At 37.0% G+C, this 15691-nt stretch overlaps 1 protein-coding gene across 9 annotated transcripts in view; it reads left to right on the top strand.

The window, feature by feature from the left end:
- The window catches only part of LOC121411250 (histone lysine acetyltransferase CREBBP-like), a 32335-nt gene that overhangs the window by 2441 nt on the left and 14203 nt on the right, over positions 1 to 15691 (top strand). For 4 of the 9 annotated variants that reach the window (XM_041603909.1, XM_041603901.1, XM_041603893.1 and 1 more), the window contains exons 2-12: positions 3517 to 4361; positions 5518 to 6057; positions 6448 to 6721; positions 8110 to 8223; positions 9018 to 9137; positions 9358 to 9955; positions 10758 to 10896; positions 11252 to 11510; positions 13403 to 13797; positions 14638 to 14748; positions 15099 to 15540. In XM_041603909.1, the coding sequence (XP_041459843.1) occupies positions 3517 to 4361; positions 5518 to 6057; positions 6448 to 6721; positions 8110 to 8223; positions 9018 to 9137; positions 9358 to 9955; positions 10758 to 10896; positions 11252 to 11510; positions 13403 to 13797; positions 14638 to 14748; positions 15099 to 15540 (3837 nt within the window). The remainder of the gene's footprint in view (positions 1 to 3516; positions 4362 to 5517; positions 6058 to 6447; positions 6722 to 8109; positions 8224 to 9017; positions 9138 to 9357; positions 9956 to 10757; positions 10897 to 11251; positions 11511 to 13402; positions 13798 to 14637; positions 14749 to 15098; positions 15541 to 15691) is intronic. The other 5 variants (XM_041603936.1, XM_041603928.1, XM_041603884.1 and 2 more) reach the window with 3 other exon arrangements.

Below are 15691 nucleotides of genomic sequence, written 5' to 3'. Positions count from 1 at the left end.
GGGCCCTGGAGTCCTAGTGGTTTGATTTTTGTTTATCTTTTTAATTATGAACTTTTTAAAATGAAATTAGTTATTGTGTATTGCAGTGTTCAGGGTAGATATCATATCTAAGGTAAAAATTTTGAATGAATATCTGGACTTTGTACAATCATGCTTGAAAGTCTGACTACATGTACATGTAAATGGCAGCTTTTTCCAACCTTACTTAGATCCCATTGTCCCCTAGAGTAATTAAATCACGTTAAGTAGTATCATTTTTATAGCTGGAAATGTCTCGCAAGCATTGCCTCACCCTTTACAGATTTGCTTTTGCTGTTGGTATCTTGTTCAGAAAATTTAGCCACCTGTCCTTACTTTGCATTTCTGTGATATAGATAAGTTCATGTAAAATCTCCATGCAAATACCTGTATGTGTGGGACCAAATACATGTACTGTACATGTAGCTGTTGCTAGCAGTCTATTAGAAGTAATTATTTCTTTGGCAGTGTGTGACATTTAGAGATTTCACTTGTGAAATTTCCAGTGTTATATAGATACTGCAATGAAGGCTGCAGTGCAATGTTTCATTGGACAATTGTGCATTGCCTTTTTATACTTGAAAATTAGGTGTGTAGAGCATAATAAACAAAACAGATATTGAACTCAGGATGATCTGATGATGTATTTGTAACTTAATATGTACAAGGTTGACAAGCTCTACAATGTAGGTTTTTAATAGCAGACACTAGCAGACCTTTCTCTGAATATCTGGAGATAAAGAAATAAAGAAAATCAAGTTCTTTCCTCTTTAATAATCTTGAAATGAGCTTTGCAGCCTGTCTCATACATGTAGGTGAACAAGAGGAAGGGATTTTTTTTTAAACAATGATTTCTGCTAGAGTCTTAATACAAAGTAATTGGTAAATTCAGATTTGAAATAATTACTGTAATAGTATGTGCATGTAGTAATGCAGTCATGAACCCCTTGTTGTTGACTTTTCGAGAAGATCAAAAAATCTTCTTCTCGAAGATGTTACTCCTGTTGGCACTTTGGTTGAGCGTAGGCCATTCCTCAAACTTTCCCTATTTCAAAATACTAGTACATAAAATTCAAATACAGTTTTTTTGTCTGCAGCCAAATGTCATTTTGTTCAATGAGTTTCTGACTTTATTTTTGTTGTTGTTGTTCGTTTTGGGCCTGTTTCACGCCCTAGTAGTCTCCTCGGTAGACACTTGGTGTTGAGAACTGTACTTTATTTTACTGATGGTCTAGTGCTAGTTAACTATACAGGTCTGCCTATTTCTTTATTTAGCAGTCTTCTTGAGCATCTGAAAAACTGTCAAAAAGACAAGAATTTGTATATTGATTTTCTTGAGTCTTGAATCAAGCAGGAATTGTTAAGAAAAAAGGTTTAATTGCACCAGGGAGAATCCAGTAGCTCAGAGCTTCCATGGGTTTTAAGTGGGCCCTGGACCCCGGCTGCAATTGACTTCATGTTCATAGCTTGTACTTTGAGCTTACATGTATTTGCTTGTGTCACAAATTTATTGAATTTTTAGTTATGGAAAACCTTCCTAGTCAAGTTTCAAGTCATACATAATTTCAGTATGAACATCTTTATTGAATGGTCCCCTGAGCTTACAACTCTTTCACTGCACTATTACTACAAGTATTGTTTTTAAGTCTTGGATAAAGTGAATTTTCATGTCAATTTTCATGTACACTGTACAAGGTGTTTGAAAAATATTGAGACAAGTTAAAGCCACTACACACCTTACGACCCGACTGGTCTGCGACTGGCTTGCGACTGAGTAAGGGGAGATGTGACGTCACAGCTCTTGTCAGCTTGATAGTCCCAGACCGGTCAGAGACAAGTTGCATGGAAAATCGTAAGGATTTGACATGTCGAATCCTTTATAACTGGCTCAATCCAACTTCCAGCCAATCAGAAAGCAGAGTTGCACGATGCAAATATGATAAACAATGCGCATACGCAGTAGTAAGTGCTTTTTCTCAGTTGCTATGACAAAAAGCAAAATGCATGCGTGAGTTGTAGAGAGCATTCTAGTTGGATCGCAACGTGTGCGGTGTCGAGGCTTATGACTACTGTGCGATTCGTCTCTACTCACTCAGCCGCAAGCCAGTCGCAGACCAGTTGGGTCGTAAGGTGTGTGGTGGCCTTTACACGAAATTTGATTTCATTTCCACTCAACAAAATCAAGCAGGTCATTGGTGTCAGAGTGGTAAATGACTGGAACTCTTTGCCCGCTGAGGTAGTCATAGCATCAACAATCATTGGCTTTAAGACAAAGCTAGACAAGTTCTGGTCTGTGTGGCATTATGTTCATGCATGGGAATAGTGCCTCTTTCATTTCAATGCATTGGCACAGCACATTGCATAAACTGCACAGACTTAGTTTCTTAATTTATCCAAGTTAGGAAGACAACAAGGTGGACCTGGAAACTTGACTATAGGAAGAACTGTATTTTTCAGTAGATGTGGTATAAAGGTATAAAGAAGCAAGTGTGCCAAACTTGACAGCATAGAACTCAGAAGAATCCTTCCAATCCAGTGCATTAAGGTGTGACAGGGTTGGATAGAAAAGTGCAATTGACTCAAGGATTCATTTGAATGGGAAAGTGATTTCTGCTATTTCAAAGTGAAATATTTTTGTGATGCCACCTTATATTTGTATAGTATTTACATGAAGAATATTTTAATCAGGGACCAGACTGACTAGCCTCCCACCCCCTCCCCCCAAAAGAAAAAAATATGCAAAATCATTTTATTACAGGTCCAAGAAAATTTAATACATGGAAACAGTCTCAGACCTTCAACTTCAGTCTGTTGCTTGTAAAGTATACTATTGATGTTAGCTTGTTATTGTATTTTTTTCATTGAAAACATTTGTTGGCTATTGAGTGATGTGTTCATTAAGATTAACATCAGTGGTAAAATTATCGCTGCTTAAATTATTCTAACTATGGTAACTACCAGGGAAACTTAGAATGTGAATTGCTTCAGAGCCCTGTTACCACATTAGTTGCTTAAGTCATACATGTAAATGCAAAGTTTCCATTTCTTTTTATGAAACCGGTTCCAGAATTCATCTTCAATGTACTTGGAGCTGTTGGAAGTATGTTTGTTAATGCTTCACAGAGCATGAAAGTGGAGTAATGGACCATACATACATCATATTACATACATGTACATGTATGCATCATGTTTGCAGTCAAGAGAATGGGTTACTTCGACTTCTTGAGTCTTTACGTGGTATCCAATTTTTGCTAGGTTTGTCATGTCGAGAGTAAGGCATGTTGGAACTACATGTACATAGTTTTACAAAATAAATTTTGCTGCAGTTTTCACGAATATGTTTGATCTTATGGTGATTCTTTACTTAATAAATTAATAATGAACACATTTCGTAGTATATGAAATGTTTGAAATCAGACTTACAGTACATGTGCCATGCTATTCCGTTTGGATGTTGCTGAACTACAAAGTACATTTCTTTCTTTCCCTTTATTACAGAATTAACCAAGCTTCTTGACATTGATGTTCCACCTCTGGCTGATGATCTTCATGTGAGAAGTCACAATACCAATGAGACTCCAGTATCCTTCTCCTCAGCCAGTGCCAGTCTGACAAGTGTTGGAGGAGCTAGTAGTGGCAGTACGTCAGTAACTGTTGTGTCATCGATGCCAGTCACCACTGACACACATAATGACCCAATGAAAAAGAACACACAGCTTACCAAGTTGCTGCAGTCTCCACCCCGCACAGGAGTAAGTGCCCAGGTCAGTCAGCCTGGGAGTGTTATGGGAAAAGCTGTTGCAGTGTCATCAGGAATGCAGCAGAGTCAAATGCAGGGTGGAGTTTCCAACTCCAACCTAGTCAACATCTCCCGTTCCTTTACTAATAGTCCTGTGCCAAATAGCATTGCAAAGCAAGCAGCAGGGCAAGGTCTAGCTCCTTCCCCAGCCGTGAATCAGACTGTTGGTGCAACTTCTGGAATTGCCAACACACGGACAAATAACGCTAGTGCAGCTAACACTATTGGTCAGTTCAATCCCAGTACTGGGGCTATGCCCATTAACAGTATGGGCAATGCAAATGTTGCCTCAAACATGGGACCTGGTCATGGGATGATGGGCAATCGGCCAAACATGATGAATGGACCATTTCAAGGTGGAGATGGAATGGCCATGGGTATGAACAATTCCATGGTTCGGAATAACAATCCTGTAGCCAATTCAATAGCGTTGCAGCAAATGGCCAACAACAATGCAATGGGCAATAGTTCTGTGGTCAATGTTGGACAACCAAATATGATAAGTGGAATGGATCCAGCGATGGCAAAAGCAAGGGCAGCAAAGGTTGGTATAAAATTTTACTTAATACCTTACTACCTTCAATATAAAGTATATTTAATGACAGATGTATGTAGTATTCAATTAAGTAAAAGTTAACTTTCATGGAATTTATTTTTTGTTCAATTCTTTATTTACTCTGATACCGCTTGATCAGAAACTGGTGTCATAAATGCAATTAGATTGATAGCAAATTACAAATTGCATGTATTGTGCATAAATTGTATGAGGTATTGCATTTTCAATGTGAATTACACTAATCTTTGGTGAAGGGTTTTTTTTTACACGTACAAAGTGTGGCTTGTATCATCTCTGTAACCCCCATCCCTGGCAATCATTTTATATTTGGGTCTATAAGTAGCTGAATGTAGGCGCATGATGTTGTGTTTGAATGTTTTTTATTGGCCATATGGATATAATAATTGAACCTCAAATTATCTTGGTTTTTTATCAGGATTATTTGATCACATGAATCGATGCTTGTCATGTACATGTACCCTCCCCCTACCCATCAGAATTTGCTCATAAAGAACAAGTTCTGCATTATTTCAACCTTTATTGAAGGAAAGCAGTTTATATTAAAATGAAAATAAAAAAAGTAATTGAATCAAGACTTTTTGTAAAGCGCACAGAGTTGCAAAGAACCGAAATGATTGGCATGGTTTTTTCAGTGGGAAGTTACCACAGGGGGTGATCCAAACATTTTTTGTAATTTTTTCAAAGCATTTCTAGAATCACTGGAATCTGAGAGGTAATGCCAAAGCAATTTGATCCTTTTCACTTTGTACCAACTGATTTGCTAAATCATCCAATTCGATATGTAGTTTAATTAAAAAAATTTATGAATGTATTGATTCTTGCTGGATAAGGTTACTCTTATGATCCCATTTGATTTCCAAAGGAATCGGATTCACATGAATTGGTCTTTTGAATCAAGCTTTTATTCTATTTCATCTTAGCATCTCAATTTTTTAGCAGAATATTGCATGGTCAAGTGGTTTCCAAGATTCTCTAAATGCATATTTTCTGAATATGGTTTTGTTATTCTCTTATTAATCTTAGTAGTTTTTTGCCATTGTCTTAATCTTCTGTAAACCTGTTTACATCTTATTCATGGTGGAAGTTGTAACTCTTTATTTAATGCTTGCTTGCTTGCCTGCAGGTGGGTGGTATGGCAAATGTACAGCACATGACCCAGCCAAACACCAACAACCCTTTCCATGGATTCTCCTCTTCCATGAACACTATGCCTACACCCACACCCAACATGAATGCATTGTCCTCCTTCGTGCCCACCACGACCAGCACTTATGCATTAGGGAATATGGTGGATGGACTCAATATGCCTGGCAATATGAACATCAATCCCAACAACATGGGCTCACCTGCCGTAAATATGAACCCTAATATCGCTGGAGCTGCTCCCAACATGGTCAGGAATGTGATCACTAACTTGCCTGGAAATATGGGTGGGAACACGAACATGATGCACCCAAATATGATTGCTGGTGGCAACTTTAGGGGAAGTATGAATGTGCCAGGAACATTGCAGCGGACCATATCATCAGGAAATGTGAACATTGCAGCAAACAATGCTGGGGCTAGTATTCAAGATGCAAACAGAAGTGACAATATTGCAGGGAATCATGGTGTTGGTGCTGTAAGCAATGTTAACATGAATGCTCAAGCTGGAGTGAATGTGGTAAGCTGCTTTGTTGCAATTGTAGCCTTCCTAACCGTCTCATAGCCTATACTGTGTCATATGCACTATCCTGCATGTTATACATTTTATACTTTTGAGTAGCATTTACAATATTTGAAATTCATTTTTTTCTCATGTACTATTCCCTTAATACTTCTCTCTTGCTTTCTTTTTTTTTAAATTGCATTTAATGATCTCATGGTGGTGGTAGATGTGTAATTAATTCACTCATATGGGCTTATGTTTCATGTATGTCTTGTTTACTATAGGGCAACATACATGTACAAAGAAGATAATCATCTCCGTTTTAATTAGTAAGAAGAATGATCTTTGGTGATTTTGTTCCTTATGTGTGTTGTTTACTTTATACGTGTATTTGTAAATTTCCAGCAGCAACAGCCACCACAGTCATTAAGTGCTCAACAGTCACTTGCAGGAGTTGGTGTAGGTACAGCTGCTGGTGGCTCCCAGGCTTCAGCAGCAGACCCAGGCAAACGCAAACTCATTCAAAGGCAACTGGTACTACTCTTGCACGCACATAAGTGTCAGAGACGGGAAACTGCGGCAAACGGAGAAGTGAAGCCCTGTGCTCTACCACACTGCCGAACCATGAAGAATGTCCTCAATCATATTACTAACTGCCAAGCCGGAAAGTCTTGCCAAGGTATACAGGGATCCTTTACTAATTGTGTTCATTGCAGTGTTTTTAACAAGTAAATCAAAGTTAAGTTGTGCTTGATACTTGTTAGATTGGCTACCAGTTGAAGTCCTTGGGGCCTTTCGCTTTTGGGCAGAATTGATATGCATGTAATTGAAAAAGATCTGTGTATTATCTATAGCTGAAAATGTTTTTGACGGTTAATTTGTGTGAAAATGTGGCATTATTGAATAAGCTTTACAGATGTTATTAAATTTACATACAAATGTTATTAAATTTGCGTAACTGTTCATTTTAGTTAAAGATAAACGTCACAATTTTGAAGTGAGGTTGTACAGAATTGAATGAAATGACTACACAAGTCTCTGTATTAATAAAATGGGTATCTCATGATTCTGGATGAAATATGTAATTTGCTCAGATGTTGGGTCTTTCCCAAGCAATAATGATATACTGCACCACAAGTGCTTTTCTGTGCTGGTGATATTCAGTGTCATCATATTTCACATTATATTCCATGATTTCAAGTTCAATTTATGTAAAGGTACCAAGGCCCTGTTAAAAAAAGTTACCATTATCTGGAATCCTTGATTTTGATTGTTTGGTGATCAGCGTTACCATTATTGGATGGCAAAGTTAGCATAATAGTAAGTTTTATGCATTGGGGCCCAGATCTGCATGTAGATCCATGATGATATAGTGACAATTAAAGGGGAATCCTACTCAAATAAAAACTTGTTTTTATAAGGAAAAAAAATCAGACAAGTTGATGAAAGTTTGAACAAAATTGGATAATCAACAAGAAAGTTATGAATTTGTAAAAGTTGTAAATATTGGTAATCACTATACCCATGGAGATTTCAAATTGGCCGCATATGGGATGTCATAGTGATGTAAGGCAGGGACTACTCTTCCATGTACTCCAATACATATTATGGCTAAAATGTCATTTTTCCCCAAAAGTTTTATTTAAAATATTATTTCTTTCATGAGGACATAAAACAATATACTACCTGGGTTATATTTTGATTACTGCCCCAGGGAAATGGGTACTTACAATAAAACCACAAGTCCCTGATAATAAAGTACATGGCCTATGGGAAAGTTCTCCTTGCCCCTTGTCATAAGTTACTTACCGGTACCCAATTGCCAATTTGAAATCTACATAGTATTAGTGATCTCAATTTTAAAGCAGCTATAACTTTCTTATTGCTTGTCCGATTTTTTTTTAAACTTTCACCATTCTGTTTAATTTATTTTCTCCTTCCCAACACAACATTGTATGGCCAAGGCTGATGTTAGTTTTATAGACTTATAAAAATCAGTGTTTTCTAAACTACATTCATTTATCTTTAACTCTAGTAACTAAGTTTGATTTATTTCATCTCTTGCAGTTGCCCACTGTGCTTCTTCTAGGCAGATTATTTCTCATTGGAAAAATTGCACAAGGAACGACTGTCCTGTTTGTCTCCCACTGAAGAATGCTTCAGATCGTAAACAGCAAAATTGTAAGTACATTGCTATGGCAGGAATGAAATCATCTAGATGAAAAATGTGTGGTATTGGTATTTGTTCCCATTGTCAATTAAAGACAATTCAGATTTGCAAACAGATGTGATGTACACTTAATCGGCATATCACACATGCTAGTGGACTTTATAGAGGTTTGTTTTTAATTTTTAAGGTTGATTTATCTTTAAAAAAAAAGTATTTGGAGTTTTCATTGAAAGAATTCTATGTTTTACTTTTCTTATGCCTACCCTTGGGTCACAAAACTCAAGGTTACAGAGATGATTATATGAAAGTTTAGAAAATTTGATTCTATTCAGGCTTTAGCTGTGGCATACATTTTTACTGTCTGCAGGTGATAATCTAATCTAGCTAAAAGGTTGTTTTTATTTGTTCTTATGTGAATTTGTGTTGATTCAGTTAATTTATCAAATAAAGTTAAAAAGGTTTGTAGCTATTAAGTATTTTCTCAGTCTTTTGCATCATGATCACACAAATACATAACAATCTTGATGTTGTAATTGTAAGGTTGATAGGCCATTTTCCAAAACGCAACATAGAAGTAGAAGTTACCATGGTGATAGAGGGCTCAATGATTCTTCCATGGAATCTGGGACAGGTTTGGCCTTGAAAACCATGAAAAAATCTTGGACAGTCCTATTGAACTAAGAGTGCTCTGAGTGTATATGATGTCACTGGTATAAATATGTTAGTTTGAAACATCAACTGTAAAAAGTGTAATAGGAGTTGTCCAAACTTATTGCATTGTTTTTTTTTTGTTCGCTTCCAACAGCTACAGCAAGTCAGTTTCTGCAGAATCTTGCACCAGTCTCTGTTGATCACAACTCTATGGCACGTGCATTTGAAAGTCTAGGCATCCCCATTAAAGCTCCAAGAATGCAAGGAATATCAGGTAATCAATGCAAATGCAAATTAATTGTGAAATGACTTGTAATGGTTTAATTTAAGGTTTTTAAGTGTTGTTGAAAAGAGGACATGTACTGTCATAGTTTTTAAGAAGGCAAATGATCAGTTTTAACCTGCTGATATGATTTCGGAATGTATTTTATATGCTCTGTGTTGGTATTTGAAACAAACCAATATTTTCATATTTTTTCCCTTTGAATTTTTAGGAGAATCTGCTGGAAACCTGTTGAACCAGCAGAATATCCCACAGGCATCAGGTGCAGCAGGAAATATTCCACGTCCTGTCTTGAATCAACCTCTTACTACTGCAGGATTAGAACAGCAGCAACAGCAGCAGTTGTCAGCACAGCAACAGCCTCCAGCACAACAGGCACCAACACAGGTTACACAGCAGGTTGTACAGCAGCAGCAGCAGCAACAAGGGCAAGCACAACAACCTCAACCAAATGCACAGCCTGGTCAGACACAACCACAGCGGACACCCCAGCAGCCGGCCCAGCAACCAGCACAGCAGGCTGCTGCATTGCCAACGAGCAGCAATGCTCCGCCAGCTAGCAGTTTCCAAGGCATGAACTCCTTGAGCAACGCAGGACCTACCAACACCATGGTTGCACCTAGTAGCAGCATAGCAGTAGCCCTGGATTCGGCAAGTTTGAACACCTCCAACATTATTAAAAGCATCCGGAATCAAGAGATTAATGTGTCTTCAGCTTCTGGGCTCCCAGCTGCAATCCAGTCCCAAGCCAACCAACCATGGCATGCATTTGTCACACAGGATCTCAGAGCCCACCTAGTCCATAAATTGTAAGCAACTTTTTAAATACAGGGATTGAAGGGCAGGTTTTGTCAGAAAATTAAATGATTAAAAGATTTACTCTTCATTTCTTGCAGTAATTACTTGATTCTTTCATTATAGGTTAGGTATACTCTTGTTTTTGGTGTACAATGACAACAAAAACAAACATCAATGGTTCAGTCAATGACTGTTTTGGCGTGTAATTTGATAAATATTTGCTCCGGTTCCATGACATTTGCTCTAGCAAGAATTGCTCTGCTGTAAATTCCAAGCACTAATAGAATGGTCAACTCCAACCCTGGATTTTAACACTAACCTACCCTATCCTAAACCTAACATAAAACCCTATTACAACCCTAACCCTATCTTAGATGAAATAAAGCCTTTAGCAATTGTTGCAGGAACAGATATGTCACCATTTGCTCCATGAATAAATTATCAAGTTTATTTAACTCTAAAAAGACGAGCTTTTGAGGCGAAGTATGTGACGGCCAGTCATTTTGTTTCTAATTCACACAAACATTTTGTTAATATCAGACCCAAAATAGCTCAAAAACGTGATTTCATGTACGAATCCAATAAATTTATTAATGTATCATTATTTTCACTTCTACCGATAAAAAAATAAAATATTGATAAACAAAATGCCTGTGAACAGTGTGTAGTAGAATACTTGCAAAATTAGAACTGCTGCAAAATAGATAGTGAGGATATGCAGTTTGATTTTTAATCTGTTTGTATAGAAAGTATTGCTTATATACGTGGCTAAAATATTATATTTTCCCCAAGAAATGATGCTTAGAATAGTAGTTCTCGTTTCCTGTTTTTCAGGGTGCAAGCAATATTTCCCTCCCCTGATCAAGCAGCCATGAGGGATAAGCGCATGGGGAACCTGGTTGCTTATGCCCGCAAAGTGGAGAAGGACATGTATGAACAAGCAGGCAGTAGGGTAAGTTTAGTTCTATTTATTTCCTTGATATATATATAAAGAGCTCACAATTTGAGAAGTTATCTTTCTTTTCATAAGTGAAATATGAAAGTATAATTTTTATTTTTACATTTCTGATGGATTTTTTTTATGGAGGATAAGTGTGTGTGTCTGTGTGTGTGTGGGGGGGGGGGGTGGTGCATATAATGACATGTTAATACTTGTGTCAAAGTTTTGTAGTAGGTATTCAAACTAAAGATCAGTAGTGAGTAATGACACCCCAGCTATATTTAGAGTTATAGTTATGTAATCAGTGTGGAATGATAGGGCATATTGTTCAATAATTTTATCTTTCATTTCAACATGCATGCAACAGGAGGAATATTATCATCTTCTGGCTGAGAAGATCTATAAAATTCAGAAGGAATTGGAAGAAAAGCGTCAGAAGAGGGTAGCTGAGCAGCATGGCAATCGTTTGCCTGGCTCAGTGGGTCCAGGTGGACAGCTGCTACCAGGCCAGCTTGGGACAGGTCAAGGAGCCAGTCGTGGTGCTCTCACTGGTCTTACACAGAGTGAGTACATCTCTACCGTCCTGCAAGATTTGAGTGGAGTGACTCCAAATGGCCCCAAACGTGGTGAGAATATTACTGGTCCCCTCGGGAAACTTTTCTCTTTTGCATGTAAATTGTTCTGACATGTTCTAACCCCAATCAACTTGAAATGTTGACTAATTTGTTTTGCATGTGATGCTAACACTGAAGTGTTTCATTGGAAAGTCTGCTTGTTCTGTATTCATTGAGACAGCAATCACTGTGGTATTGGTCCTATATGGTAATTTCATTGGTGATCCAACCTCATTGAATGAAACAAATATAATTTCAATCCATTTCCAGTGCTTTGGAATTAGTCTTTGCTATTGATTTTTTATTATTTTCTTGCATGATCTTCATTTATTTGTGTTTCTTGTTTTATTACTTCATTTTATAATTTTTTTTGTGTGTACCTGGAGCATTTCGATTAAAAAGAAATTTGTGCCTAACACATCACATTTGTTTTTAGTAGTATAAGTGACCTGTTAATTGTTCACTTTCCAAATTTTGCAGTTCACGCTATTCAGTTCCAAGTATCTTTTTTTGACATATAACCAAATACTACAAAAATAGCATGCAGTGTATGTGTACATGCACATTCTTGTTGCCAAAACAACACTTAATAAACACACACAGTTGATCTCCACCTTTTCCCTTGTTAATTCTGCACTGTAAGTAGAGTTTCTGATTTTGTTTGTTCATGAGGAATCAAATAAATTCTTTATTTAAATACATCCTGGCATGGCTTTCAGAATTTTCTGGTTATTATTTCAAGTACATATTTCACACAATTGTAAGGATCATTTTAGTTAGTAAGGCAGACTGAGTGCAGTTGGCGACATCAATATTCATTCCTCTGGCTGTATTTGTGGTTGTGTATGTGTGTGTGTCGTATTTAGTAATTGAAGAGAAATGGTACTGAGTAGTTTGTGAAAGGACATGTACATATGAATGTTGTGTACATGTACATATGAATGTTGTGTACATGTACACCCTTTCCCACCCATTTCATGTTGCTAACATTTGCAGTGTGTTAAAAAGATTCTGGAATTCATTGGATGAATTGAATTGGTGAAGATTTACTCATATTTCCATTATTTATAAAGTTTACTCCTGTCAAATGACTAAAGAAGGATTTGAATCAGGCAACTGTTTGTGTTTTTATTTGATATTAAGTTTAGTTTTCATTCTAGTTCAAAATTGGCTTAAAGAAATGCCTATCAAGTCAATTTAATGAATGTTTTGTCATCGTATGGTTATTTGATAACACTTCAAAATGCAATCCAGTCAAAAATTTTGTTTCTATGATGTGTTTGTTACAACAAACCTGCACATGTGTAAATTCAGTTTAAAGGTATTGTTTAACTTTGTGAGCATTAAAAAATTCTCAAACGGAGACGAAACATGTGTACAAGTGCATGTATTAGAACTAATAAACCCTGAAAACAACCATTATTGAGAATGAAAAGCTAAAACTGCAAGGAAAACCCCGATTTTGTAAATAGGCGTCTTAGAGACGCCTAAATAGTACACATAAGTGTATGGGATGAAATTAAGATGGTGTTTCCGGTCACTTTATATTTCAATTTTTGAAGCACTAAATTATTTTTGAATGCAATTTTTTCTGGGTTTCATTTTTGTAACATATCACAGACACAGGTGACAAGTGTGACCTTCTAGCTCAGATTTTTTAAAAGTCAAACCAATGTTAACCAATCACTTTAAATCTTGGTAAAAGCACTGAATAGTTAGAAACCTGGAAATCGATGGCTTATCTAGTCTTTAGTTATTTCTTTCATTATTTATAGTATTTGAAATAAGAAAGAAATGAGGATTAGTTTAAAATTGTTAGAATTCTTGTAATTTTTAAAAATGTTTATTTAAACACCAAAAATAAGAATCAATCATTTAGAAAATATGGATTCTGTTAATTGCAGATCTTGCAATGAACACTAATGTTCCTGGGAATTTGCCAAATATGGTAAATGCAGTTGGACCTGGGCAAACTACTGTCAACCCACAGCAACAATCTGGCCAACAATCAACAATGCAAGCACCATTGCACCCTGGTCAGCAACCACAGCAACCTCAAACGCAGCAACTTGCCAACCAGCCTCAACAGCAGCAGCAGCCCCCACAACCCAACCCAAATCCGTTCCGTAACTTCCCTCCAATCCCTGGGCCACCACAGTCAATGGCGAATGCTGTCAGCAAGGCTCCAGCCAGTGCAGCTATGACACAGCCACAGAGTGTTGGTGCTATCACATCTCAGGCACAGCAACCCACCCAGCAGCAACAAATACCAACTCAGAACAACACATCACCAATTGCTGTGAGTCCACATTTCCATCTTATTAATTAATTAATTGGTCTGCAATATAATTTTAGAATGAAACATTTAACCCTAAATAGACTGGGCTATTTCGACGCCTAAGAAGACTGGGGGGGCTGATTCAGCCCCACTTATGATCTCGGCCGTCGATCGCGCGATCGCGACGGAAATTGGCACGCGCATTACCCATGGCATTATCTGCAAAACTATAATATCAAATTCTGCGAAAAAAATCTCATTGCTCATTAATTGTGCTAATTTATGCGTAAAATCATAACCTTGCTCTAATAAAATAATGCCCCTAAAATGCTAATTTTTGTTTCACATACTCTAGATAGGCATCTGATCAAATTGATGAAAAAAATGTCAACATCACATTTATTTTCTTATGTATTCTATTGTTTTCTAAATTTGTTATGTATTTCTTTGTTTTCGACTTTTTGTTTTTTTATTTTATTGTTTTTTCAATGGAAATTGTCGGGGACTTTATTTTGACCATAAAAAAGATAAAATAAATTGATTTTAAGCAGTAAAAGGAAAAATATTGATACATTTATGAATTTTGGCTAAAAAACTATTTGCATTGGATTTGTACACAATTCACGTTTTTGAGTAATTTTGGGTCTGCATGCACTTACGAAATGTTGCGTAATTTCGGGCTGAATCAGCCGCCCCCCCCCCAGTATTTTCAGGTTTAACATTAGGAGTGATAATTCAGGCATGAAAAAAAGATTTATAAAGTTCTGAATCATTATACCCTAAGATGAAGTGTATTACTGGAGACAACCTCTGTGGATAGATGTTGATATCTTTTTTTTGTTTATATTCTTTGCCCTCCAGTCGTCATTGCCATCAGTCAGTTCAGTGTCTTCTAGTCAGCCTACACCTCAGGCAAGCTTATCTGGTCCACTCTCAAACCATACTGATCACGGTGAAGATGTTAAGCCTCAGGTATAGTTACCATTATTTTCATTCAACTTTATTCCCTATGTTTCTCATTTCATTTCCATGTGATTGACATCTACAAAGTGAAAACATAAATGTCATGGCAATTTATTATTTGCTGTAGGAGGATAATTTTAAAAATGTATATGGCCATAGTTGGTTCACATAGTGATACATAACATGTGGGCATATTCAATGAAGTGTTTTTTTTTTTGAAGATTCATTAATTTTCATTGCAAAAAACAAACTTTTGATGCTTACGTGTCTCAGGAGTACACATTTATTTGAAATTGTACTTTCTTCATTCTGGTGATATGTGACAAGAGTAATGTGATTGTGTGTTTCATTGTGTTTAGATTGGAGGAAAGCAACTTCCCAGCAACAACCCGGCATCAGTGGCAGAGAAGATTATCAAACAGGAACCCCTGGAGACACCAGGATTAAAGAGTAAACCGTCCATGGGTCTCATCAAACAAGAGTCATCAACGGCTGTAGCAACAGCAATCCCTCAGAAGCCATGCAGCTATGGTGACAAACCTAGCAATATTAACATCAAGACAGAGCCCGTCATCAAGTCTGAGCCAATGGACCATGATGGCAAGGCGGAGGTCACTGCAGCGTCAGCAACCCCTTCCTCAAAACCCACAACAAGCAACAGTACAACCACAAGTTCCAGTGGTGCTACAGCATCAGTTAACAGTACAAATGACACCAAGGCATCCACGTCTAGCCACAAGGACGGTGCCATGTCAACGCAATTGGTTAAGAATGAGTCGAAAAAACCAAAGGCAATGAAGAGTAAGTTGTGATGTGTCATTTATTTGCATTGTGAAATGTTGAATATTAGTAACATTGCCATTTTAGTGTAAGAATCAATTGTTAGCAAAAGATTTATTACTCTAAAACCAGTACAGGTGGACTTGGAATTTCTCTGTGAATTAAAGTTATT

The sequence above is a fragment of the Lytechinus variegatus genome, chromosome 1 (assembly GCF_018143015.1).
Source record: "Lytechinus variegatus isolate NC3 chromosome 1, Lvar_3.0, whole genome shotgun sequence".
In the NCBI taxonomy this organism is placed as follows: Eukaryota; Metazoa; Echinodermata; class Echinoidea; order Temnopleuroida; family Toxopneustidae; genus Lytechinus; species Lytechinus variegatus.
Note: the sequence above shows the minus strand (reverse complement) of the source record. Positions and strands in the feature narration are given on the sequence as shown.